Source organism: Triturus cristatus, chromosome 2_1 (genome assembly GCF_964204655.1).
Source record: "Triturus cristatus chromosome 2_1, aTriCri1.1, whole genome shotgun sequence".
Classification (NCBI taxonomy): domain Eukaryota; kingdom Metazoa; phylum Chordata; class Amphibia; order Caudata; family Salamandridae; genus Triturus; species Triturus cristatus.
The window spans coordinates 696,165,894-696,193,655 of record NC_140581.1 but is presented as its reverse complement, the minus strand read 5'-3'; the positions used below and the strand labels follow the sequence as shown (position 1 = coordinate 696,193,655).

At 45.7% G+C, this 27,762-nt stretch overlaps 1 protein-coding gene across 1 annotated transcript in view; it reads left to right on the top strand.

The window, feature by feature from the left end:
• Positions 1–27,108, top strand: part of CDO1 (cysteine dioxygenase type 1) — a 52,282-nt gene extending 25,174 nt beyond the window's left edge. The window contains exons 2-5 of the mRNA XM_085632640.1: positions 13,335–13,412; positions 20,531–20,688; positions 23,499–23,668; positions 26,481–27,108. Coding sequence (XP_085488766.1) covers positions 13,335–13,412; positions 20,531–20,688; positions 23,499–23,668; positions 26,481–26,513 — 439 coding nt within the window. The 3' untranslated portion in view covers positions 26,514–27,108. The remainder of the gene's footprint in view (positions 1–13,334; positions 13,413–20,530; positions 20,689–23,498; positions 23,669–26,480) is intronic.
• The last annotated feature ends 654 nt before the right edge of the window (positions 27,109–27,762 follow it).

Genomic DNA, 27,762 nt, shown 5'->3' with positions numbered 1-27,762 from the left:
AAAATGAAAAACAGCAATGGATAAACCATACAAGCACATGGGCAGAAAGTAATATGCTTTTTATTATTATTGTTGACTTGGTAGTCGTGGCTTCTTCCCATACCTAACTTGGTAACAAAGAGCACATTCCACACTGTGCATCTGCATATATATTATTAATCATTATCATCGTTTTTTTAATTTCAGTCCCCGTTGTGGTACTTTTCTATGAACATTTGCTCCTTACCCCTTCTTTCTCTGTAATGATATTGCTTAAAGATGAGATCCCAACCAAGCACAGGCATTTAGCGCTAGCTGGAGCAAGCCTTATCTGAACTAAAGCACAATTCGATTTGCATTTAGAAAATGCATTTTCCTTTTCAGATATTTGAATGCAGTGACATACCCAATGACCCTTACGGGATGGGCTTGCGTGAATACCGTGTGATGTTGTAAATACAAAAGTAATGTCCTTTAATGAACCAGCTCGAGACTGCATGCAATCTGTGCCTATCCCAAGCTTGCACAGTTAATGCAGGGCGAGTCCGTTCCTCTTCCACTTAACAATGTTTCCGTATGTCCGCGTCCTGCTGTTGTCTGGCCCATAAAGGCTGGCAATGTTTCTACAATAAAACCATTTATGTGTAGTAGTCTGTTCATGAGAGTTGGCCTACTAGGTCGTGGTATCATCATTGTAGTAATGCAAAAGAGGCCGGCTGTCCTCTACCGTGTCTTGTCTCAGTCAACTCCCTGTATAAAACCAGAGCAGCATTTGTGATGAGGAAGTGGGTTCCAGGAAATTGACAATCCCTGGATAAGGACTGGTTGCAAAGGGGCATTTCGCTTAAACCGTGTTTGGCAGTGTTCAGACCGGTGTAGAAGCTTGCAATATACGGTGTTCTGGGAGGCATCCTGACCCTTTGACTTGTAGGGAAGGCTACCACCAATAATCGCCCAATCATTGAGCCCAGTTGCTCTCTTACAAAGGATAGGTGCTGGGGCTCTGAAGTAGCTCCTGATCTAAGTGTTATGTACAGGGGCTTTTGCTCCCCCCGAAACATCTCTTGTGAGTTTCCGAAGGGCTCTGCAAAAGATGTACAGTATTGTTCCACACCTTCGTGAGTGGGGGAGAGGTGGGAATTCTAAAGGTGCGCTGTATTATTTTGCCTCGCCACCCCACAACCTATGGCCACACTGATGTGAAATCCTGTAGGATGTTGAGTAGCCTCCAATGCACGGATTTGATCAAGGAGTGGCTGTCAGCACCTCCCTCGCTTGGAAGTGTCATGCACTACTTGAAGCAGCACATTTGGGAAACTAAAGAGCTTTTACAAACCCTAAAGTAGCATCAAAATGCGCTGGGTGTAGAAACCTGTACAAACACTTGATTTGTGCCATATTTCTGCAGACCCGTTTTATATGTTCGACGCATTGTCTTCCTTGTGGCTTATGTCCCAGGTCCCTGAGCCCGGGAACATAAGGTGTGGATTTAATAAAGCTTGATGAATACCTTTTGAACCTGGGCGAGTTTTGGCCCTGCTGCTGTTAGAGATTCTGGAACATGGAACTGAATGCTGCCCTTTTCCTGCTGGATCTGAGGAGTCTGAAAGCTCCTGCCGAAGTTCTGTTGACTAGCTCTGTTGCTGCTGTCTCTACCAGCCTAAGGAGTCCAGAGAAGCAGAGACAGCACCTAGAGGCTCACTGCCCCCTTACCAGAAGCTTGAGACTGACTATCCCAGAAGTCTACTGTCACAAGAATAAATGGGCGGCGCGGGACTGTCTAGTTAGCACACTAGGGATGTGCAAAGATTCCCTTAGATCGATTAGCTGGCTTCATAGTTCACCCTTCCATTTCCGAGGGAATGGAACATTTTGCTAGAAACCAGGTTGGGCCTTTTTCTCATGAGATAACTTTAAAACGTTTTCAATTTCATTGTGACCGTAAAACTGAAGGGACGTTTCAGATTATTTTTTTTAACTTTTCGAAGTAACTTTAAAGGGACACAGACTTCGAGATTTGAATTGAATGTTAAAACCCACATGCAGAAACTTTCGAGAACGAAGGGTTATTATTGTAGTAGTGAAACATTTTGCAACTTTTCATATCATTATAGCACCTCCCTCACTGCACCCTCTTTCGTTATTTTGTTCTTCCTTTGACCTTGCTCAAATTGCGGTGGCTCAGCATGCCTAAACCTTTACCACGAAATGTCTTTATCATTCATGCTCTTAGATCGAAATTCGCTGTAAAGGCATGCGTGGTAAAGGCATATGCCTGATTATGGCTTCGTGGTAACGGCCTCTTGTGGTTTTAACCGCGTTGTAATGGCTGTTTCCCAGCGTTTGGTTGGATTGACACTTTGAGAAAAGCCTCTGTGGCCTGAGACAAGTTCTTTTGTTCCTGTGGATTTACCGCAGTTCCAGTGGGTCACAAAGTGGTCTCCCAGCCCCTTTTAATCATTGAGTTAGGGCAGCAGCGGCCCATGCAGGTAAGAGCAGTGGGGCCGGTTGGTGGTGTTGGGGGGAGGGCGGGTGGATTTCAACAGGCGACTACAAAGGAAAATTAATGATTCCATTTTTCCTCGTGGTCATCTGTCGAATCCCCCAACCCTACCTACTGCTCTGACCTGCACAGGCCGCTCCTGAGTTAGGGGCTGCTGACCCAGACCCAGAGCCTGTACGATCTGCCTGCACTGAGCTATCTCTGTTTTTGCGATCGGTAGCATTAACCCTATACCCAGAATGTAGGTTTGTTTCTGGGTTTAAGGAAAACATTGTCTGAACTTCGAGAAACAATCAATCTTTTGCCATTGCTTTTCTTCTTTTCTGTATAGATTTGGGCGTTTGCGAACTTAAAACGTTACTGACTCGTAAAAAAGTAACTTCATTTCGTCCAGAGCAATGTGATACTCTATTTTGCCCGCAAATTGTTATGTTATGTGTATTTTTATAGCTCTCTATCGCCCAGGAGGGTATCCTGGCACTTTGCAGGTATGTGAGGCTAGCCACATGAGGACTTTCTTGAAAAGCCAGATCTTCAGTTTTTTGCTGAATCCAATACAAGAGAAGAGGAGGTTCTAATTTGGTGTGAAAGGTCATTTTATGCTTTAGGAGTGATGGGTGAGAAGGCTCAACCTCCTGGTCTGTTTTTGCATATGCATGGGACATGGGCTAGATAGAGTTTAGCTGACGAAAAGTGCCTGGTGGGTTGTTGGAACTGTACACAGCTTCTCAGGTAGGCCTTTGTTGTTAAGTGCTTTGTGTGTGTGAAGAGCTTGAATTGTGCATGCTTGTGTATCAAGAGCCAGTGAAGGTCCCTCGTGTGGTGTGACGTGAGCTCAGCATGGGAGGTTGAGGGCCCGTCTAGCTGCTGCCTTCTGCACAGTCTGAAATCATTTTGTGAGTTTTTTTTAGAGATTTCTGCATATAGGGTATTCCCATAGTCCAGTCTGCTGGTGATGAGGGCTTGGGTGAAAGTCTTCCTGGTGTTGTTAGATAGCCCCTTATATACCTTTTTCAGTATCCTCAGGGTGTGGAAGTAGGGTGTTGGATGGGTGTTGTCCTGGGCACACATGTCCAGCTTGCTTTCAATAATGATGCTGAGGTTTTTGCCTGTGTGCTGGGGTTTGGGAAAGGGTCAGACATCTGTAGGCCACCGGATATAGTTGTACAGTGAGGCATCTTTTCTGGAAGTCACCATTCAGTCTTATCCATGTTCATCTTGAAGTTGTTCCTGGTACGGTGTTTTGTTTGAGAGGGACAAATCATTGCATGTTCTCGTTTCAGGTGAGTATGTCGATGTCGTGTGCGTGGATGACTTTAGCCAGTGGAGTCATTGTAGATGTTGAATAGGGTTGGGCTAAGTGAGGAACCCTGCGGAACTCTGCATATGAGTTTCCGGGCTTCCGAGTAGTATAGTAGCATGTTGACTGTTTGGATTCTTCCGGTGAGAAAGGTGGAGATCCATTAGAGGGTGGGTCCTTTGATGTCAGCCTCGTGAAGTCGTTTGATCAAGATGGGATAGGAGACTGTGTCAAAAGCTGCAGAGAGGTAGAGTAGGATGAGGACTGCAGTATCTCATCCATCGAGGAGCATCCAGATGTCTGTTGCTGCAATAAGGGCTGTGTCTATACTGCTGGAAGGTCTGAATCCTGATTATGTGCTGTCAAGGAGCTGGTGGTTGGCTAGGTCTCTGTTGTCCCTGAGATTTCAGCAGGAGGCAAGCTCTTTCTCAAGCCCTTGGAGATCCGACACAAGTTGATGAAAGTACACACAAAGTTCCTCTCTCCTTTCTTTGGCAGTCAGGCAACCACTGCAGGCCAATCCCTCAAGCTTAGGGATAGTCTCTCCTCAGTCTCTCTGGTTCCTCTCCTCAGCAAAGGTTTCTTCTTGTTTCCCAAAAGTGATCTAAAGTTCTGGGGTCTCGGTCCCCCTTTTTTTACGCAGTTTCTCTTTGTTTTCTGAAGGCAGAGAGGCCTTTGCCTAGTCCAAACCAGTTCTGTTCAGTCCTGGAGCACTTTGTTGACAAGACTCCTTCTTTCCTTTCACAGTGCAGGCCAGGGACATCAGACACACCACAGGAGGTGGAGCCAGCATTGTGGAGGGAAGGCACAGCCCTATTCAGGTCCCAGGTGCAACTCCTCCCACCCATCTACATGCAGATCTATTCAGCCCTGTGCTGACTCACCCTGTCTCCTGGAATCCCCCAGCCCCTGTCACTCAAACTCCAGACAAGGAATACACAACCTAGCAGAGGTAGGCTTGGATGGTTAGACAAGAAAATACCTACTTTCTAAAAGTGGTATTTTCAAACACAGAATGTTAAAACCAACTGCACTAAAAGATGCATTTTATCATTCTGAGTTTAAGCATACTAAACTCGAATTTCTACCTAGTTCCCGGAGTCAGTTAGGATTATAAGATGTAATAATCAAACTGCCCATTCTGGCCTATGGGGAACAAGTCGCCTTGCAATAGTGAAAAACGAAAAAATGGCTGTAATTCACTATTAGGACATGCCACACACACCAGGGCATGTCCTACCTTATACTTACAATGCACCCTGCCCTTGGGCCTACCATAGGGGTGTCTGATATGAAGAAAAGGGAAGGTTTAGGTACTGGCAAGTGGGTGCACTTGCCTAGTCAACATTGCAGTACCAGGCTGCACACAGGCTCTGCAATGGCAGACCAGAAACACACTTTTACAGGCTGCTTCTGTCGGTGGCACAATCAGTGCTGCAAGCCCACCAGCAGCATTTGGATTACAAGCCCTGGGCACACTCAGTGCACTGTACTAGGGTCTGACAAGTAAACCAAACCAGCCAATCATGGAATCACTAATCCATACATCAATTTACCATAGGGAGCACTTGCACTGTGGCACTGGACAGCAGTGGCACAGTGCCCAAAGCATCTATAACAAGCAAAAACACGAGTCAACAGCAAATAAATGGAAGGGAGACCCACGCCAAGGTGCCAGGTCTAACAGGCAGGCTTCAGGTTCACGGGGGCACACAGCAGGTTTCTGGGTGACCAGCCCCCATGGCACCAGGAATGCCTTGTTGGTCTCCGGATGTTTCAGGCGTTTGGATCCACTCTGGTGGTGCAATGCTCCTTCGGTTGTTCTGGTGATGCATCTGGTAACCATGACTATTACTTTCTTGCACTTGGTCTACGGGTGGCGATGTCTTGGAGTGAGGAGGGCTGTAGGGACTTTGTAGCCACTTGTAGTTTTTATTTCTGCGGCATGTGCAGTTGCTAGCCTGAATGTTATGAATGCCAAGCAGCTTGTGACAGTGACTGGATGGTCGCACTATGAAGCATGAAGCCTGGACGCATATTGTGCTTGGTGGCGGCATACAGTTTGTCCTCCCCAAGTGACATCTCTGCACCCTGGTGGCTGGCTTGTGTTGATGAATGCCCTCTACGGTAGTGGCATGAGTCCTCCATCTTATCGTTTTTCTCCCTTATGTCGTGTGCCCCTGTGGTGGTTGTTCACCCTATGGCATTGCGCCACTCTTCTCTACTTCCGACCAGGTTTCTCTCAGTGATGTGGCATCATGCCACTTGTCTCATGTTCAATCCACATGCACATCTCGCTGCTTGCGTCCAGTTTTTAGGACTGTATCTTTTCATTGCTGCGGACCTGTCGCTGGTCTGTCCTTACGTAGGACTTGGCTATTCTTCTTTGTGTGGACCTCTCACACGTCCAGTGCCTTCCTCCGGGATCTTCTCTACCTGGATGGAGGTTTACCTTCTTTTCATCTTCTTTGCTGTAGGGCATAAGTCTTGCGCCCTAGTCTGCGCCGTCACAGCAATTGCTCTTCAGGCATGCTTGGCAGGGTCAGTGACTTTGTGTGACATGCTCAATCCTGGGCCAACGGTGGCCATTCTGTGTTGCGGGTGGCCAACTGGGGCAGCCTCGTCCGTTCAGCATTTTCGGAGCGTTCTCTCTCTCCCGGGCTCCTACCCGTGCTGTCAAGCTTCAGGTGCAGGCTTCAGCGCACCTCTGACTTGGCGCTCTTGGTTCTTCTTCATGGACACCCTCTTCTGGCACTTGGCTTTCCTGTTTTCTAACTTGCAGTGGTGTCCGTTCTGACAGCCACAGAGGGTTGCGCGCACAGTGCACGTTCTCCTTACGCCTTTATGGGGCTTGCTTGGGAATTGGCTGCTTTGGGTCCCATTACCTTAGCTGGACCTTGCTTGGCCACTTGACGCTTCCCTTGTCCAGGGCACCTTTGGGCATCTTGGTGCTCTCTTTCAGCTGGAGTTCACAGTCTATCCTTCAGCCCACTAGGGAGTCCACAGAAGGCATGCTGTGCTCTCTTCTACCAGTTCTTTGGCTGCTTTGAATGCAGTCTCTAGAGTACTGTGGGGCCTCTCTTCCCTCTACTGGCTGCTTCTCGGACAAATGGCAGCCACACATGCTGGCAATTTTGCAAGGGCGTTTTCCTACTCCCTTGTGATGTGCTACGGGCGACTGGTGTGGTGTGAGGTCTACTACTTTCTGCATGCTGGGGCAGCACTTTCAGCAGAACAGCAATGTCTCTACCTGCTGCCTGGGGCAGAACCACAGCAGGTTTCTCTTCCCCCACATTGATAATCATCAGGGCCTTGCAGTCTGTTGGCATCACTGTATTCTTGTCAGCTATCTTGGCTGGTGAAGCTTTGGGCTTCTCGTAGCCAAGGGTTGGGTGGCTAGCGGGGCCCACCAGGTCCTATTATGCTCTGGCTCCCCCAACTGAAAGGCCTTTGAGTTACTTGTATTTAAATATCTAGTTAACTTTGGCAGCTGAAAGAGTGCATGTGATCTGCTGCCTGGGGCCCGCTTCATTACTAATTGTGAAACCGAAAGAACCTTCCATCGTCTCCTGAGTGAGAAGAGAACGAGACAGGGAGAGCACCAGAGGACGGGGGCTGGGCTGGGCTGAGCTGAAGTTGATCTGCTGCCTGGGCCCTGCTTCATTACTAATTGTGAAACCGAAAGAACCTTCCATCTTCTCCTGAGTGAGAGAAGAGAACGAGACAGGAAGAGCGCCAGAGGAAGGGGGCTGGGCTGAGCTGATGTTGCCCTGCACATGTGGGTGCAATGAATAATACTAGTATGAATCTCCAGTACATGGGGTCGGAATCGATAGCTGCAAGCTGGAGCCTCGCTAATATCAATAGGGGCACTGCAGCACGATGACATGAAGTGAGAACACACTGCTCTGGGCTTTCCTCAAGCTCATCTGCCCAGCACAGAAGTACTGACTGTAGAGGCGCGGATGGTAGGTGAGTCAGAGACATTATAAGGCATGGGCAAAATGGGCCCTTGCCCAGAGCCCACACCTCCCCAGGCCACCTGAGTCCCCCAGCACCAGTTTTCTATTTACCAGCTGTGTTTTCGTAAAAAGCAAACATTTTTGCTTTTAAAACAAAATTAATTACACAAAATACTGTCACTGATAGTTGCAGCCTGAGCCTTGCTTTGTTGCAAGAGCACAGATTGGGCTGGGCATGTGCACTGTGCTTCTATATCAGTATATGTTTGACAGCCCTACCATAAAATACAGGGCATCATGGGGGCAGCAGTAGGGTTCCACTCAGGCTGGTCGTTGGGGGGATGTGTTTGTGAGGGAGTACTTTTTGTGATCTTTCAATTCTGCAAGAGCATCAGTGAGCTAAAATTAAGGACACAGTGGTCTGAAAGCATATAAATGATCAGTCCACAATGTGTGCCCATTTCAGTAGTGAGAGAGAGAGAGAGAGTGTTGTAAACTCAGGGTTGTTATTTTTGTGTTTCAGGCTTATAATTTTGGTCACTGGAACATATTGGCAATGATCTGTGGAGCTGATTGAAGACTGAAATAATTGGTAATGGTCGGATTTTTCAAGTATTATTGTTGGACACCTATTGAGTACAAGCCTATCCACTAGGCCCCACAGTGATGACCACAATATGTATCAGTTGAAACTATCTATGTTTATTTTAGTTCAATTGTTTTAGGTGGGTTGTGGATTGTTAATTTATTGTGATGTAATATTCTTTTAAGAGGCCAGTCTTCACCTCCTTCCTACATTGAAGCAGCGTCGCAGAGGTTTGGGAGGGTAAGACAAACTGTTTCCAGATCTTGGGTGCATAGATGGAAAATACTTGCTGCTTTTCTTTTTTTACACTTGTTAGTCTGCTGTCTGGGCTGCCAGTGGGTGAGAACCACCGGAGATAGTGAGCTGGTCTGCAATATTAGTGGGCGTGTTGGTCGTGATAACTTTGTAAATGATGCAGCTAGTTGTGAAGATTATGCGGTTCGCAAATGGAGCCAATGCAGTTTCATCATGTTGTAGGTGATGTGATCATTTCTTCAGGCTGTGGATGAGATGTGCTGCAGAAAGTGGGATGCGTGTAAGGAGTGCCTGTGTGGGATCTCGTAGGCAATGGGACAGGGCATTACTACTGTTTAGATGCAAGAGTATGAGGTCGCTTTCTGGAAGAAACAGATTCACTTCTTCAGAAGCGAGAGCTGGTACCAGCTCGTCTTGTTTTTTTATACAATGTGCTCTCTAAACCTGTAAGAACTCTGTAAATTAGTAGCACTGTGTATGAGCCTGTAAAACACGTGGCTCTGTATGTTGTGTATGCATGAAACAGTGAGATGCCTGACATTTGTAATTTCCCATTATCTGGCATAACCCCTCAACTCTCCGAATACTATGGAGAGAGTGAGGTTTGCAACCTTTGTTTGCTTGCCTACTAGTGCAATGCTCTGCACTTTGAAACATCACCGGACACCACTGTTCTGAATTTAAACATTTGCTGTTTTCACTGCTCTCACAAAGACTGACTTCCTCTAATCTATCTCATGCCATTCTGCATTGATGTCTGTTATTTATATCTAGAGCTCAAAGAGGATGTGTTTGGGAGGGAGTACATTTTTGTGATCTTTCAAATCTGCAAGAGCATCAGTGAACTAAAATTAAGGACACAGTGGTCTGAAAGCATATAAATAATCAGTACACAGAGTGTGCCCATTTCAGTACAGAGTGTGTGTGCGCGTGTGTGTGCATGTGCGCCTGTGTGTGTCTGTTGTAAACTCAGGGTGGTTATTTATAGTTTCAGGCTTATAAGTTTGGTAATTGGAACAAATTGGCAATGACTGAAATAATTGGTAATGGTCGGATTTTCAGAGAATTATTGGTGAACACATATTGAGTATAAGCATATCCACTAGGCTCCACAGTGATGGCACCAATATGTATCAGTTGAAAACATTTATGTTTATTAAGTTCAATTGTTCTATTGTGTTAACATTAAAATCCAGTCTTAGTACACTGATGCTTTTGGACAGAAAAGCTTTAAAATGTACTACTCCCTCTCTTCAGAGAGGCTATCTGGCATAACTCCTACCATTGCTTAGTGGACCAACAGCAACCCTACCTACAAAGTTATCTTTAATGAGACCCTCAAATCATATATAATTGAACCACATACCATTTGCCAGTATTTCTATAAAAAATTAATGGAAATGACCCCAATTCTACAGTAAAGCCATATTTAAATTAGATCCCTTTTTGATTAATGTGATCACTCTAATATGTTTTATGCAATTTGTGAGCGACCCTCAATTCTCCTGTAAAACTGGCTTTAAATCGTATTCTGTTTTGTGTAAGGTTTTAACTAATGTGCTTAAGTTGTAAGACTAGGTGCGAATATTTTCAGTAATCTTTCGGAATGTCCACAGCCCACTGTTTGCAATTTGTCACTCACATCCTCGGAGATCATACTGTAGCGAAATATACAGAAGGAAAATAAATTATCTGTTTTCAAATATCACCAAAATTAAAGATTTTTTAAAAACAGATTCTGCAGATAGAAACCATTACTTCCCGCCAGAACCACCTTTTGTTATTATGTGGGGCCATGCCCCGCCAAACTTATACTTCTGGCTATGGGCCTGGTACTGCCGGTGCGGGTCTCCAGTGCTGGCGCGCAGGCCTATGTGCAGCGCTGGCACGGCCTCAGTTTTCACTCGCTGTAAATACCAGACAGGGCCGCCCGACACAATGAGTAAGAGGCCACTGCAGGCAGGGGCTGCAGAGGGAGGTGCAGTGTTGCAGCTGCGTGTTTGCAAAGTTGAGGCTGCTTTATCAGTCACGGTGCGCCAGATTCACGGTCGGTGGCACAGCAGCCACGTGTATAGGCGCCGTGGCAGGTTCACAGATGCTGCGGGCGTGTCATGAATGACTACTGGGCAGGCACGCAACACCCATAGGGCTCAGAGGGCTCCGAGGGCTTCAGCCCTCTCCCCAACCATCCCCCAACCCCCTGTTGTGTGTCTCAGCCAAGGCTACTGCAGCTCTAGCTGATGTGGGATCGGCTGGGCAGTGTCTGGAGTCTTCTATCCGACATGCTCGAGTTTTTCACAGGTCGTTAAAGACCATTTTCGTATTTACATACCTTTGTAAACTGGTTACCGAGGCTTAGTATGTTTTCTGGTTCCAGTACTCCCTTGGATCCCACGCTGCCTATTCCTTACATTTGTATTTTATGTTTACTGCCGTAGTGTGAGAATGCATTTAATGAAGAGGAATATAAAGTAGGGTTGCCAAAAGAAAAATGCCAGCCATGTGTTCCTGCAAAGACCTCGTCTTGACACTAAATAAGGTTATAAATAAAAAAGTATGTATTCATTTGTAATGTGACTTTTCTGTCCTTGTTCCGTTTAATTATCAGCCATGGATCATTCAGGCAGCCCTACAACACAATTAAAAGTGCTTTCTAATTCTATTTGCTGTTTGAAGTATGCACAGATAAATGCTGAAAATACGGCTTTAGGTGTCTACTTATGTTTTTTACTGTCTGAGACATCAAAATAATGAGCTGGCAACCCTAATCATAAGACTGGAAGTTTGTTGCAGGATCAGCACATTATTTATTTCCTCCACCCTCAATCCCTGATTAATGCCATAATAGCAATAGCTTAACTTATATCTGCCACTGTCAATAACATGTTGAGTTACTTCAAGTGTCTGGGAATACACCCTTCAGTCAGACAACTCACTCCTCATTTTCGCCCTTCCCTTTCGTGCTCACCCTGCACTCGCGGCAATCACAATGCACTCACACTGATCACCATGCACTCACATCCATGCAGACCACAGAACTGAGTGTGAGTGAACTATAAAAACTGAAATGTTTGTCAGAAAGGTGCTATAGAGAGATGAGGTGCATTGTTGGTGAGTGGTAGGGAGGGAATTAATGAAGAAGGATGAAATGGGGGAGGGGGCGCCCAAAAAGACTGTTGCACCATGTGCGATCTATGCTAGGGCCAGCCCTGGCTGGGAGTGTTAGTCCCCCCAGAAGTTCGGGTCTAGTTGCTCCCCTGCTACTAAGGCACCTCTCATTCCATGCCGGCCTCACAGGTGACTTGCATGCGAAGGCGCTGTCTCTTCACCGAAACTGACAGCGGCAGGCGGAGGTATTTCATGGGCGTCTCAGCAGGTGGGGGGGAATATACAGTCATGGACCCTGCCATATCTTGAGAGGAGGTCTAGGGCACATTTTCTTGTCAGCGCTGATCCCTCCTTAACTTTTCACACTGATGCTGATTCATTCAGCCACTCAACAGGCAAATGGCAGCGGGCCATCCAACTGCTGGAAGTGAACAGCCCTTCACCTTGGGGCCTTTGAGTATGGTGGGCAGCTGGAGGGAAATCGACTGTAGATGTCTTCCGACCCAGTCTCTGGGTAGCTGCAGTCTTGCCCTGTTTTACAGGCAGTAGGTGCAGGGTTGCCTCGGGCTAGACTTCCCCCACGAGGCACAGCAGAGTGGTAACCAGCATAAATGCAGGGTCAGCCCCCCTCGTCGCCATTATCGAGTAGTGTGCTCCAGGCCCACATAGTTGCGAATAAAGGACATGGAAACAGTGGTATGGTGATTATACCTGGCCTAGGGCACGTGCAACTGGCCTCTTTTATTAGGACCGTCACCTGACGGTTGACTCCTGTGATGGGTGGGTGTACAGTGTACAGCATCACACTCCTGAACACTAGAACTTGTCCAGGAGGACACTATAGAGACCACTGTGGCAAGACCGCAATTGAGAGAGGGAGAGAGAGTGATAGAGAAGGAGAGAAGAGCAAAGCGGGAGCCTCAGCGCTGGAGCTGGGTCCGAAAGACCCGTGACCAGTCAGGAGACTGTTTGCAAGTAAGTCTAAGGACTAGGCGTGTACACCTGTACCATTGATTGTGTTAGCTAATGACCGTGATCAGTAATAAAGTGCACATTTCTACATTACCAACAGTTCTCAAACTTCAGTGCCATGGCATTGTGCTTGGTGTTGTAGGTTTGTGCCAATGTTTGCAGTCCTCATAAACAGTGTGTATACCAAGGGCCCTGGTTTTTATACCATATTGTTTTATTTGTTGTGCATTGTTCATTGTGTACACTTTCTTTCAAGTGAACTTCATTTTTTTCTGTAAATACATACATTCTTCTGTTATAAGTGTTGTCTACTCACAAATGTGGCTGAACTGTCACATACTTTTTGTAACTGTTATCATGAATTGTTCTATATTTAAACTTGCCCTATACCACCTCCCTGGATCTAGCCCTTGACTGCTCATCCCCATCTACCCAGAGAGCCAAGGACACTGAGTAATGCCAACTTTCCATCATAGACCAAATACATAATGACCTGATTAGTGGGAATCCCAACATTTGAACTCTTATGTGTGCTTAGTGCCCCTTCAGCTGTGCGCACCGAAAAAACACTTGACAATAGTTCACCACATACGATATGTACGTCAGATGTTTTTGTTTTCAGGTGATGATAGTTTGCATCAAATAACATTTCACCCCTGTTTTTTCCAGATACACGCGCAATCTTGTGGATGAAGGCAATGGAAAATTCAATTTGATGATCTTGTGCTGGGGTGAAGGGCATGGCAGGTAACTTTTCCAATTGTACCCTTGTTGTTGTGTTTTATTTGCATCTAATGAAAAAAATGAAATCCTAGAAAATATCACAGTAGGAAAATCTTCATGTCTAATCACATCACAACCTATAATAAAAGCTTTAGTAAGGAAGGACTGCTACAAAGGAGGACGGCGTTGGAAATGGTGGGACGTTGTTATATATTTTCATGTTTTGCCTATTTCAGTAGAGGCCGGTTGGAAAAACAATAGTGGACAGTGGCATATTCCACACAATCTTTGATGTGAGGATTTTGCAATATACCAATAAAGAGCTATGAACAACGCATATAAGGTCTGGAGACATCCAGTAGTTGATTAGACATGCACAGTGCAAGAATCATAGAGCATAACAGCTATACAAACCTCATATTCTCATATAGAAAAAGACACTGAAAAAGGGGTCTTGAAGAAGGTGGTTGTGAATTATTGAGGCCACAGAAACATGTGTTAACCATGTGTTGTACCCCCCTGGCAAAGACACATTGATGGAAGACTGAGGAAGGGTGCCCTCCTTGTGTCATCATGAGGATTTCCGATGGGGGAGGGAGTAGTGTCTGGAGCATGGGTTTTGAATGAATTCGTATGAATGTGTGATTGGTCGGGGTTTGTGCTTCTCTTTTAACTTATTCTCTTTTGAACACTGATTAAATTAAAATGATGAAACATTTTATCTTTTAATTATATTGAATGCACGTATCAACGAAGTCAATTTATGCTATTGTTATGAATTTTCTATGAACAAATAAAAATAAAAGATCACAGGCCTAAGATACACTGCCTATCAAGTTAATGGTAAATGTTCATATAGACAAGTTCTGCCCATCCGAGCCATCCGAGCCATGGATCCCCAAACTGAATTACTGATCACAGCCTACTATAGGAGATAGATTTCCCTTTGACCTTTCACATGCTTTCTTCTGTTCCACCTGGGGATATCGAGATAGAGTGCAGATACCTGGTCTGTAATGATAATACTGCATGTGCAAGTACAGTTTGATTGCACATTTCTAGTATGCTAAAGTCCTATATGCTTTTGGTATCTGAATGCCATTTACCCTTTATGAATTTGCTTTGACCGGAGTAAAAATGTATGTTTGGACATTGCACAGTACACTTTTATTCCATTAAGAGACATCCTAAATAGGTTCTACATTTACCCCAGTCCACTGAGCTAAGAATATTATACTGCTGGTCCTCCCTTATCCCTCCTTCTGCACCTGCTGCCATATGACGCTCTCTGCCATTTCTAATGCAGAATCTTCTGGACAGGAGCACCCCCACAGTCTAGTTTTGACAGTACTGTCTCTTTCAGAACTCTGCCGTACTTGAGTTGGCAGCGACTCTGGCTGCCAGCCATTCCCAAGCAAAGGACTCGGCATTATTGAAACTCTTGAAACAGCAATCAATCAATCAAGGGTTTATAAAGCGCACTACTCACCCGTGAGGGTCTCAAGGCGCTGGGGGGGAGTGGGGGGCAGCTCCGGATCAGTCGTAGCTATGAATCAGTTGAAGAGCCAGGTCTTTAGGTCCTTCCTGAAGGTTTACAGGGTTGGGGAGCATCTGATGTTAACGGGGAGCTTGTTGCAGGTCTTGGCCGCGATGTAGGAGAAGGCTCTCCCGCCTGTTCTGTTTCTGTAGATGCGGGGGACCTCTGCCAGGGCGAGGTCGGTGGAGCGGAGGTTCCTCTTGGGTACATAGAAGGATACTCTCTGGTTGAGGTATTTGGGTCCGATGTTGTTGAGGGATTTGTAGGCGTGGGTGAGGAGCTTGAAGGTGACCCTCTTCTCGACGGGGAGCCAGTGGAGGTCTCGTAGGTGTTGGGTCATGTGTTCGTGACGTGGAGTCCCGAGGACGAGTCTGGCAGCGGCGTTCTGGGTGGTCTGGAGTCTGATTAGTAGAGTTCTGTTGATTCCGGCGTATAGGGCGTTGCCGTTGTCCAGTCTGCTGGTTATGAGTGCGTGGGTGATGGTTTTTCTGCAGTCGGGGGGGTCCATTTGAAGGTCTTGCGGAGGATGCGCAGGCAGTTGAAGCTGGTGGAAGCGACGGCGTTGATCTGGCGGTTCATGGAGAGAGAGGAGACGAGGATGATGCCGAGGTTTCGAGCATGGTCTGTGGGAGTGGGTGGATTCCCGAGGGCAGAGGACCACCAGGTGTTGTCCCAGGCAGAGGTGCAGGGTCCGAGGATGAGGACCTCGGTCTTCTGAGTTGAGCTTCAAGCAGCTGTCTTTCATCCAGTCTGCCACGTCCTTCATTCCTTCCTGGAAGCAGAGTCTGGTGTCTTCGGGATTCTTCGTGAAAGAGAGGATGAGCTGGGTGTTGTCGGCATAGGATACAATGCTGAGCCCATGCTGTCTCACGATGGCGGCGAGGGGGGCCATGTAAATGTTGAAGAGCGTGGGGCTGAGCGATGATCCCTGGGGTACTCCGCAGTTGATGTCAGTGGTTTTGGAGGTGAAGGGAGGGAGTCTGATCCTCTGGGTTCTGCCGGTGAGAAAGGATTGGATGCAGTCGAGGGTGGTTTTTATTGTATCTCCGTGTCGTGAAGTCTAGCTGCGTGAGTGCGGTGAGACACGGTGTCGAAGGCTGCGGAGAGGCCTAGAAGGATGAGGGCCGCAGTGTGACCCTGATCGAGTAGCATGCGGATGTCCTCAGTGGCGGCGAGGAGGGCGGTCTGGGTGCTGTAGTTGCTACGGAATCCAGACTGGAAGGCGTCTAGGATGGAGTACTCTTCGATGAAGGTGGTCAGCTGGGCGTTCTCGAGTCTCTCGGTGACTTTGGCCGCGAACGGGAGGAGAGAGATGGGCCAGTAGTTTTTCAGGTTAGTTAGGTCGGCCGTGGGTTTCTTGAGGAGGGGTTTAACCTCCGCCCGCTTCCAGTCATCCGGAAGATGCCGGACATGAAGGAGGCGTTGATGGTTAGACCAAGTTTGGGTGCGATGGCGGCACTGTGGAATATGTGCGGTGGGCAGGGGTCTGTTGGGGCTCCTGAGTGGGTTTTCTTCATGGTAGCGGTGATGTGTTCGATGGTGGCGGGATTCCAGGTCATGATGGTTGGCTTATTGGCGGCATAGTGGGGGGAGGTGGTATCCTGCGTCTGTTCGTTGAAAGTGTCGTAGAGGGTCTTGATCTTCAGATGGAAGTGTGAGCTGAGCTTGTCGCAGAGGTCCTGGGAAGTTGTGGGGCCCCATGATTCAGAAGCAAGAGATGCCTGCTTCCATTCAACTCAACTCAAGGGTATATATTTGCGTGTTGCTTGCTACCAGGCTTTTGTCATATTATAGATCTGCAGGTAACCGGTTGTAAGAAATGGGATTCCTGGTTGGCTGTGGTATGCACATAGGCCAGACAGGAACCACTGCTTTAGTCAGGGTATGCTAGATACACACTAAAAGAGAACCTGTGTTCACCCGCTGGTAGCTTGGCACAAAAACAGTCAGGCTTATCTAAAGAGGTAATGTGTAAATTATTTGTACAACACGCACAGTAATACAATGAATACACCGCAAAAAGACTCCACTCAGGTTTAGAAAAATAGATTATTATACTCTGAACAAAACAAGACCAAAGCAACAAAAATCCAATGTATAGAAGAATACATTGAATAAAGCGTTTAGAAGCAAGTAGCTCTAAAATTTACTTAAGGTAGCGCTGGACCAGGGCGAAGTCAAAGTTCAGGCCAACCGTGATGGTGCGCCGGCTGGGTACAGGACCCATGCTGGCCCCGGTGAACAAAGTACCTTTCCTGGTTGCAAACAATGAGATGCACCGGCCTTCTCCAAGCAGTGAAGCCTATTCGGAAGACAGGTGCCAGAGTTGGGAGGCATTGAGCGATGCGCCGGAATCTGCCATGCAGTCAGTGGGATGCGTCAATCTCACCTAGTGCAACAGCAGGGAAACACTGTCCGATGCTTTGATCTCTGGAGGCAAATCGCTAGTTCTGTTGCAATCCGCCATTTTTACTCCCGCAACCGGGTCGATGCGCCGGTTCTGCTACACTCGCACAGAAGATGCGTTGATATCCATGTTGAAAGTATCTGGGCCACTTCCAGTGAGCCAGGCACAAGAGCAGGGGTAGAGACTTTGATATCCCTGAGTCTTTAAGCAACAGGAGGCAAGCCAACAAGCCCTTGGAGTGAACGCAGAGTTCAGCTCTCCTTCAGCAGAGTCAGAGAGCAGGCAGCAGGGCTACAAACAGAAAAGCAGGCCTTCAAGATCAGCAGTCAAGTTGAGTCCTTGAAGCACCACAGCAGTTCTTCTGGCACTCCGTCAATTAAAAGTCCAGTAGTGTCTGCTCTGATGGGGTTAGAGACCCAGTACTTCTACCCAAAAGTGCCTTTGTGAGGGGTGACATCAAAGCATCTCTCTGAAGTGTACAAGTATTCCTTTCAACCCAGACCTGCCTGCCAGGCTATCTGTGGGGGGTAATCAGTCCTTTGTGTGAGGACAGGACACTGCCTATTCAAGTGTCAGACCCTCTCTTCCATCCTGCCCAGGCAAGGCCATCAGAATACAAATGTATGAAGATGGGTACTCAGACACACCTATATGGTATATATACGTTTTGAGCATCTTTTTAAAATTCATGAGATTGGGGCAAGTGCAGATATGGAAGGGAAAATTGCTCCAATGGCATGGAGCTAGATATGAGAAAGCTCTACCGCCAAATCTAGTACGAATACGTGTGATCTGTAGACCGGCTTTTTTAGAAGATCTTAACTGTCTGGAAGGCAGATACTAATTCAGTTTTGAACAAAGGAACACGGGCTGAGACTGTTACAGGGCCCTGTGAGTCAAGCCACAGAGTTTGAAGATTGACTGTTTTTTAATGGGCAGTCAATGTAATTCTTTTAGTATGGTAACCTAGCAGGTAAGTTACAGATCAACCGGGCTGCAGTATTCTGAACGACCTGTAGTTTAGCCAGCAATGTGTCATTCTCTGAAACCAGCAATGCACTCCCGTAATCCAAGCGACAAGTTATAAGCCTATCCTTCCTGTGTGTGGCTGTCTAGAGGGAATGCAGAGTGTAGCTGTCACCAGCCCAGGCTTATATTGGAGATAGGCGGTATCCACTTTCTAATAATGGCATTCCTAAAACAGTAATGTTCAGTCCAACTTCACCAGTAAAGAGGACTTGTCATTACCATTCCAAATCTACGAAACAGGAAAAAGCTACTCTTCTCTGATTAGGAATTACAGCTTAAAAGTGTATTAACAAATTCCTAATGCTAACCTATGAGAGGAGTAGGCCTCAGAGTAGTGAAAAACGAAATAGGATGTTTGTCCCTACCAGGACATGCAAAACATACCAGTACATGTCCTACCTCTCATCTGCACAGCACCCTGCCCTTAGGTCTAACTAGGGCCTACCGTAGGGGTGACTTATGTCTAATAAAAGGCGAGTTTCAAACTTAGAAATTAGTTTTAAATGTAAATGCCAAGTCGAAGTGGCAGGCCTGGGATATGTTTTAAAGGCTACTTTTGTGGCTGGCACAATCAGTGCTGCAGGCCCACTAGTACCATTTCATTTACAGGCCCTGGGTATATGGTATACCACTTAACAAGTAAATCAAATATGTCAAACAGGCGTAAACTAATTATACCATCTTTAGAGAAGAGAGCACATGCACTTCAGCACTGGTGGTACAGTGTGCAGAGTCCTAAAGCCAACTATGTCAGAAAAAGAGGAGGAAGGCAAAAGGTTTGGGGCGACCCTTCAGAGCGGGCCATTTTCAAACCCCGGTGTTAATATTACTCAATTCAGTGGTTATCAATTTACTAACCTTGGAATAAGTATGGTCTGAGCCAGCCCTATTGATTAAACCTGTATATGTCAGGCTTTGCACATAATAACGAGTGCTTAACTTGCATATTTCTCTTGAATCGAGAAACTGCCAGTCAGAACAAACACACTGTACTGTCACAATAACGTTGCCCATTGCACAATATGCATACACAAACAATGGAACCGTCACTGGTTAACCAGAGAATCCCCTCTTCACCTAGCCAGTGATTGAGCAGGAGAACCATCAATTAGTCACACGACTAGAAACCTTTATATTCTGATAGACAGATATTTTAGAAATGCTACCTATTGTAAAACATGCTTCTCAGTAATTTAATCTCCTAAGAGAGACCACGTTTGTGTGTCAAGGGTCTGGCAAACTCTGTCGGATCTTGCAAGGAGTGGTGGCAGGGTAGACAAAGTGAAGTAAATATTGATCACTGAGCTGCCCCAAATCACAGAACTGATTAAATGGAGAAGCTCTGCAGAGGGTAACAAAGAAAATCTATGCTAAGAAAAAACACGCACTAAAGAGGCACTTCAAAATAACTAACACTCAGGATGTACAATTCATACATATAACAATATTAATAATAAAGGGATGTGGGGTAAAGCACCAAGGAGCTCCACACAGTAAGACTCAAGCTTAGTACATTCCTCATATATAATTGCTGCACAGGTACTGACTGCTAATATCCACATGAAGAATACACACACAAAGGCAGGGTCTGTGGGTATGGTGCCTTTTGTTGGAATAAAAAGAAACATAAACAAATCCTCACTGTGGACACAAAATAACCCCTAGCTTGTCATGTGCCCATGAATCCTGGCAATCACACAGGAGCACACAAAATGGCAACAGCAAGCATGTATCTGCAACGTGAGTCACATCAAGAAAGTTTTCCAGGATGTTGTAAATTAGTATTGATCTATGCCTTCAAATCAAGAGTTCTGGAAAACGTTGTCTTTCGAATTAATAGCATACTGGCTATCACAAAACCTGACATAGGTCTTTCATAAAACCAAGTTCAGAATATGTTCCAAGAGGGTAGAAGGCCGTGAACGGATGTAGCAAAAGGTCAGGAAGCTTAGTCTAACATTGGAATGTCCACCAGGCATATCTTCTAGTGGCGAGCGAATCATGACAGTGCATACCTGTCTATGCAGGACATTGTAAAGTTGTTACTCTTAAATGTAATCATGCATTTACTTAATCCATATCCACTTGTTTTGATGTTCTTTTTTTTTCTAAGCCAGAGTTGTGCTGCGTTCAGCATTACTGATGCCTTGTGTCTTTGCACCCCTGCAGCAGTATCCATGATCACACAGACTCGCACTGCTTCATGAAGATGCTGGAGGGGAACCTGAAGGAAACTCTTTTTGAGTGGCCAGATCAGAAAATGAAGGGCGAAATGTCGAAGAAATCTGAACGCATTTTGAAGACCAATCAGTGCGCTTACATCAGTGGTGAGTTTGGTCGTTTTGTTCAGAATAAAGAACTGGACAATTCCTGAATAAAATCATATTATGTTAACACTTCACAAAGGTTTTTATCTCTTAATTTGTCAGCTACACATTTTGTGTATTTACATTTTACGCACAGGTTGTATTCTGATTCTATCCCACTTTCCAGGGATGCCTAAACGACGTGGTCTTTACAACAACCGCGTCTTTACCACGCATGCCTTTACAACTAATTTTGTTGTAAAGGCAAGATGGTAAAGGTATATGTGTGGTAAAGATCCCACACCACCCCCCCTACGCCGAGCCCTAAAATGCGTCCCTCCTTCATTGTTGTCTACCTGCCCCAGCCCTATTAACTACCCTGAGCCTTAAAACCTGCCGCTACACAAAAAACTACCTCTCCCCAGCACCCTGCCTTGAGCCCTAAAATCTGCCCCGAGCCCTGAAAACTGCCTCCCTGCCCTGAGCCTTAAAATCTGGCCCTTTGCCCTAAAAACTACCCCGACCCCAGCCCCGAGGCCTAAAACTATCCCCCACCCTTAAAACCTCCCCCCAACCCCAACCCAACTTACCAAGCTGCGTCCTGGTCCTTTTTACGTCCCGCCTGACCCAGCGCATGTGCTGGTCTGGCGAGACTTATTGAGAGGGCTCCAAAAAGTGCTACCAGGCCAGCCTAGAGCTACAGTGCATGTGCGCGGGCACGCACGCCGTGCTTTACCGCAATTACTTTCACTTTCGCAGCCCAACGGCCGCTTTGATGTTTGATCGTGATCGCGATGGGGATCACTTTCACTTTCGCGGCGACACGGCCGATTGGCATAGCCTATAGGTCTCGCTTTTGGGACCTTATAAGTATTTAGTTATGCAACTGTTGCATGGCTAAACACTTAAAAGGTCCCAAAGGCGAGACCTATTGGCTATGTCAATGCTTGTTACTTTCGCAATCCTTCCGGTTCGTCTCCCGCCCAACAGCTCAGACAGCTAAAACACCGACTGCCTGGTTATGGCATATATATGCGTGGTTAAGGCAAGCATTGTTCCGCTTACGGGGAAACGGTCTGCGTGCTTAAGCCCACATTGTAACGGCCGTTTCCCAATTTGGGTACTGTAAACAAGTTTGTGAATGTGTATGTTCATTAAAGGGGGGTCTTTTGTTATCTGCGCTGTTAGCATCTCAACCGGAGTCCCTATTGTGTGCCCTTTCCTACCTGCAAGTAGGACAAACCCACATCTCCCATAGCAGTCTGTACCAGGATACTTCTAAATTTAAGGAAGGGGATAAGTATACACAGAGCAGATGTAAGGCCACAGAAAAGTAATCCTGAGACTAGTATTTATAATATACATTTTAGGCATAGACGATAAAACGGAGGGTCCCCACTTCATATGCAATGAGCATGCCAGTAATCTAAATGTAATTTAAAGGGGAAACAGTGAGGAAGAAGTAGACAAAGGTAGGGCCGAGCAGCCCCAATATCATCCAACATTTTTGCCATCATAGGTGGCCGTTTGGCTTCAGCATTATCTCTATTAAACGGGAAGTAGCAGCTGCCTAGGCTTTGGCAAGGTGTTATACAGACACGTTTTCCAGTGTTTACATGCTACTCCTAAAGGTTAGAGGTTTCTTGATACACGGTGGCTCCTCTTTTTGCTAGAAAGGAGGAAGGCTGTTCCACACTCCCTGCCTCTCATGGTGCCCACCAGAGCCCACACCCTGCTGCTGCAGCACCACGCCGAGTATTGACCGGTCCAGGGTTTTGTGCGCTGAACAAAGGGTCTAACCGGTGACACTAGAGAAGAAGACAAGGATGATGACAAACTCTGCGAGACAGACGAGATGGCAGAAAGAGCGCAAGATATGATTAACTGGACAGTAAATGTGAAGTGCAGACCTTTTGAGGAATCTTTCGTTTTCAAACTCGATTTCTATTTAGTTCTTTGCACGAACAAAGGGTGTTGGATTCTCCTTTCCTTGACAGAACAGGTATAACAAGTCACTTCCCCTTCAAAGCAAACATTTGGATATCTTACCTCCAGAAGCAGCCGTTCCTCCATCTTCAGGCTCGGACTGCCCTGGAGGGCAATCAAGCGTTGCCTGATGGGCCGGTCTGACAAGGCAGTAGTGTGGGGGACGGTTTTTGACTGTTTGTGGGACTGTTTTTTAAAGATGAGTTCCCTGTTACTAAAAAATCATTCCCTGCACCAGTTCAAATTCACGCAGTCTTTCATACTTTACAAAACAAGCATACATCATATTTTTACAAGTTCAAAACTGCCCCAATTTGCAAACATGGACCACTTGTTTAGGTATCAGATTCAATAATGAGGGTGGGCACTTTTATTTTTGTGCCAGGGCCTGCTTTCTGTCCTAGTTCAACACTATTGAAATGTTATGGGGATGTAAAGCCTGTATACAAATGGAACTCAACATCTGCCTCACAACATGTTTTTTTCATTTTCTGACTAATCACTAACCGTGCCTTGGCTTAGAAGCGTCTGTGGGCTTCATTAGAACCTCAGCAGTTGGATGCCAGACGGGGGCGGTGGGAGGTTGGAAGAATTCAGCGCATGCAGCATGCCTTTACCCCAAATCCCCTCCTCTGTAGTCTTTCGACAGAAGGCAGAGTGCTGGAATTGTTGGGTCCTTGAAAGCCTCTTTTCATTGAGTTTTCAGAGGGTTTGTAACTCACGTCTATACTGTATCTTGCTGTGAATTGCACGGGTGGGACCATTAGCCACCGTTTGGTTGCTTGCACTTTGCATTCAGCCAGCCGTCACATTCCCACTAACCTCTGCTCTCGTCCTTTCTCCAGACTCCATTGGTCTTCATCGCGTGGAGAATTCCAGTCACACAGAGCCCGCCGTCAGCCTCCATTTGTACAGCCCACCCTTTGACAGCTGCCAAACCTTTGATCAAAGAACGGGCCACAAAAGTAAAGTCAAGATGACGTTTTGGAGCACTTATGGAAACAGGACGCCTTTTGTAAGTTGACGGGGACGGGGTTTTTAACGAATACTTGACATGTTTGAATGGATGGAAACATCAGGGTCTAGGTTGGTACCGACAGTCTTAAGAATAATGGCACGGTGGGGTACACCCGGAAGCCTTTGAGAAAACTCAAGTTTACATTGTATTGTATTTGCATTTATATAGCGCTTACTACCCCTGACGAGGCATCAAATCGCTTTTTCAGCGAGTAGCATACTACTCCGGAACCCATAAAGGATTAGTGGTGAATTAGTATAGTGAAATATGAAATTAAATTTGAGCAGTGGATATGTTAGTCTGTTATTTGGATTGGCAAGGATAGTGGAGGGATAGAAGAGGGAAAAGGTTTACATTCATATAGCGCTTGCTACCCCTGATGAGGTGTTCAAGCACTTTTAGGCGAGTAGCACACTACTCGAACCAAAAGATTAGTGGTGAAGTAGTCTGGGGGAATATGAAATTAATTTGAGGGGTGGACATGTTAGTCTGTTATTTTGATTGAAAAGGATAGTGGAGGGATGGAAGAGGGAAGGGTTTGCATTTATATAGTGCTTGCTATGCCTGATGAGATGTTGAAGAGCTTCTTGGCGGGTAGCACGCTACTCCGGAACCAAAAACAGGATTAGTGGTGGACTAGTATATGCGTTGGGTTTCAGGAGTGACACAACATGTCCTGCTTGTTCCAGGTTCAGCTGCCCTAGCTCTGTATGTCTGTACTGTTGTAATAAATGAAGTTCAGAATCAAAGCAGCCATCAAGTGTAGTCTGCCCGAAAATGTTCATCAGGTTTGGTTGGGAAACCAAATACTTTGGTAAATCTTAGTATAATCTGTTAGACCGACATTTGGAGGAAACCACTCGTACATCAATCTCTGTATTTAAACATAATTTCCCACCACCAAGGGAACTCAAAGTCCGCCTATAACCTGGGTATGGGCGTTAGACCAGAATCCGTGTCACTGCTTTGACATGGTAAATACCCTGTCTACTCATGCTGCGTCTGAGACATCTGATTTATTCTCCAACTAATATGCCACGTAATACACTACACCAACAGCAACACGCTTACCAACTCTCTGGAGCTTTTATGACAAATATTGATGCCCATTCACACCTTTGTTCATGTTTCTGTAAAGGTACATGTTTTGCGTAACTTACCAGGTATTTTATCTCCTTCATTCCCTGAATTGTTGAGGTTTCTTCGCAGATTTTTTTTTCTGTTCTCAAACTTCTGTATCAGTGCTCTTTCAATGCCCTTTGCAATCTAAGATGGTGCCAGATTAGTTGAATTCAGATTAGCTGCATCAGGGTGGAACCTGTAACTTGCATCAGATGTTTGCACAGTTACAAACGCACCAGGCTGGTCAATGTCCTTTCCGCTGGGGTGCGAGTGAAACAACAGGGCATGACCGGCCAAGCGGTGTCCTTGATCCACACATGACCAAGAAATATGGCATGGGCCCTAGGCTGTGTCTCCATCGCTTCACAGAAAGATTGCGAAAGTGCTGTGGAACGCTTATGGCACGCGGAAGAGAGACATCTGTGTGGACGAATGTGACCGCATTGGAAGGGTTAAGGTTAGATAGGATAGTATCAGCAGATGTACACACTTGAGTTGAAAACAGGATTGTATAATCGCAAATAGATTTGTTAATTTTATCTAAAAGGGAATACTAAAGCACACAGTGATAATCAAGGCTGAAAAGTGTATGTCTGAGTACTAACAGTTTCACAATGCTTGTTTCAGTTATCGTGACAATGAAAGATCACCCACTAAACACACAAAATTATCAACTATTTCTAATTAAAAACCCAATAATATACAATGTGTTTAGTTTCTTTGATCCGTGAGTCTCCTTAGTTTTGGAATAGTTTAAAGTAAGCTTCTTTGCCATTGGCTAACCTACCATACTTGTAATTGCTTGCAGAAATTCTTGTGGATTTGCGCCGAAAATTCAACATCACCAGTAGCTTATTGCAATCAAGGCACATGTAATACTTCCAAATTCGATATGTGGGGCAGCGGCCTGGGGGATCGAGATCCCAGAGACCATACTAGATTTGGTAAATGTCAGTTTGCGGCTTCTGGTGGGGTCTGAGCCCCTATTCTAGCATTGGTATTCTGGCTGGAATTAGGAATGGTGGGTAGCCCTGTAAGAGAAGACTGTACTGACCCTACTACTGACGTGTTGGTCTATTTGTACCACTGATACCAGCTCTTTACTACAAGGTTTGAAACAAGAGATTGCCAATACTTATTTTAGGTACTTTTTGAACTTTAGAATCTCGGTTCTTCTTGAAAAATGAACAATCGGTCAAAAATGTTTCAACAGCAGCCAAGTGAATGTTTCATTTCGCAGATTGTTAAAAACAGAGCTTTGATGATGATTTAGATGAGCTCAGAATGAAACCGCAGCAATTAGAAGTAGCCAGGATTCATTGCTATCGCTGTGATTAATTGCCTCGACTTATGCTGCATTCTTTAGGTTTCGTTTTGGATGTTTGCCTGTATTATCAAGGGGCATGGCTTCAAGTTTTCAATGATTTTATTATATTCAAGAAGAGCTTCAGTATGCTGGGCCTGATTGACAAACTGCACTTTGTTGTACGTTTTACAGTCATACGAAACATACTACAAAATGCAGTTCCCAAACTGCACTACTGCAAAAAAAAAAAAAAAAAAGCAGTAGCCGGGGAGAGATATGCCATATGGAGAGGAAACTATTGTATGTTCTTGAAACAAGCATGCCAACAGAGACCTTCATGGTGGTGGTATCTGTGTTAATTGTGATTTTCTTTTGTCATAGGCCTCAACAGTTGCAACTCAGGAGAATAACTAACTTCTGATGATTAGAAAGCTGCAGCTCCCTGCGCTCCTGGGGCTGGCCATGACGCGGAGACTATGTTACAGTTGTTACCAAGCTGCTGAACTGCACCACTTGTATGTCGGGTATCGCGACAGTAGGACAGTTTGATAATGGCTCCAATTGGTGTACTCTTAATCCTGTTTGGAGCAACAGCAAAAGCGACTGGGTCCACCAGCAGGTGTAAGGCATTAGATCCTGTCTCTATGGTCCACTTTAAAGACACTAGTAATGAAATACTTTCATTGTATTGGTACTGTAAAGGGGAAGTCGTCTAATAACAAGTTTCTGCGTTTATTTGCCATCTGTAATGTTTGCATGATCATTATGTTCTGTCTATGCCGTAATTAGCAACCATGGACAGGGTAGTTTTAAAATGTAGTACACTAACCTTAACAACCTTTGAAAACTCTGTCTTGATACAACGTTGCAGCCATGTATTAAATGTACTTTGCAGACTTTAGCAATTTCCTCAAAAAGATTGATTGTAACCTGCATTTTATTTTTCAGAAGGAATAGAATTTTAAAATTAGCATTGTATTTAAATGCAATAAATTCCCTTTTGTGTACAGTGGTCTTTGAACGTTGTTTTATTTTTCAGAAAAAGCTGCGTCCTTCATGGCATTAATGCAATGACCTCCTGCAATTCAAAGTTAGCTAGCCAGGGACAAGAGAATAATGGGCGGATCTGGCGCATGGGCTAGGCCACCACGCCTGGGATAGTCGGTCGGAGGAGTCTGTTGTAGAGGGTGCAGGGGCAAACCTACATATGGGAATATGTATGTGGGAGAGGGAGCAAGTAACACGAGGTGATGAAGTATGATGCTGAGAGGAGATTGGGTGGTGGCAAGGTTGGTGGTGGGTCTTCTGGTCATTTGGTGGGAAGCATTTGGTGATGGTAGCATGTTGGTGAGTGTTTTTTGATTAACTGGGCAGCCTTTCATCCACCTATGTTTGTGGACTAGTGCTTCCCTGCGCTTGCTGTGTACATTATTGCCTCCCATTGTTGCCATGCCCTTGTCTATTCACTGCCTTTCCAAGCCAGCCCCATCCTTTCTTTTGACTCATTTGTTTTCTTCTTCCCTTTGGTCATCCCTGCTTGTGCCTCAGATTTAAGCCTATTCTCCGCTGTCCCTCCATCTCGCCAAATACATACCACATCAGGTAGGCCTAGTCTGAGCACTGGTGAACTGAAGCCTGATGCGTTTCCCATCCCCAGTAGGTG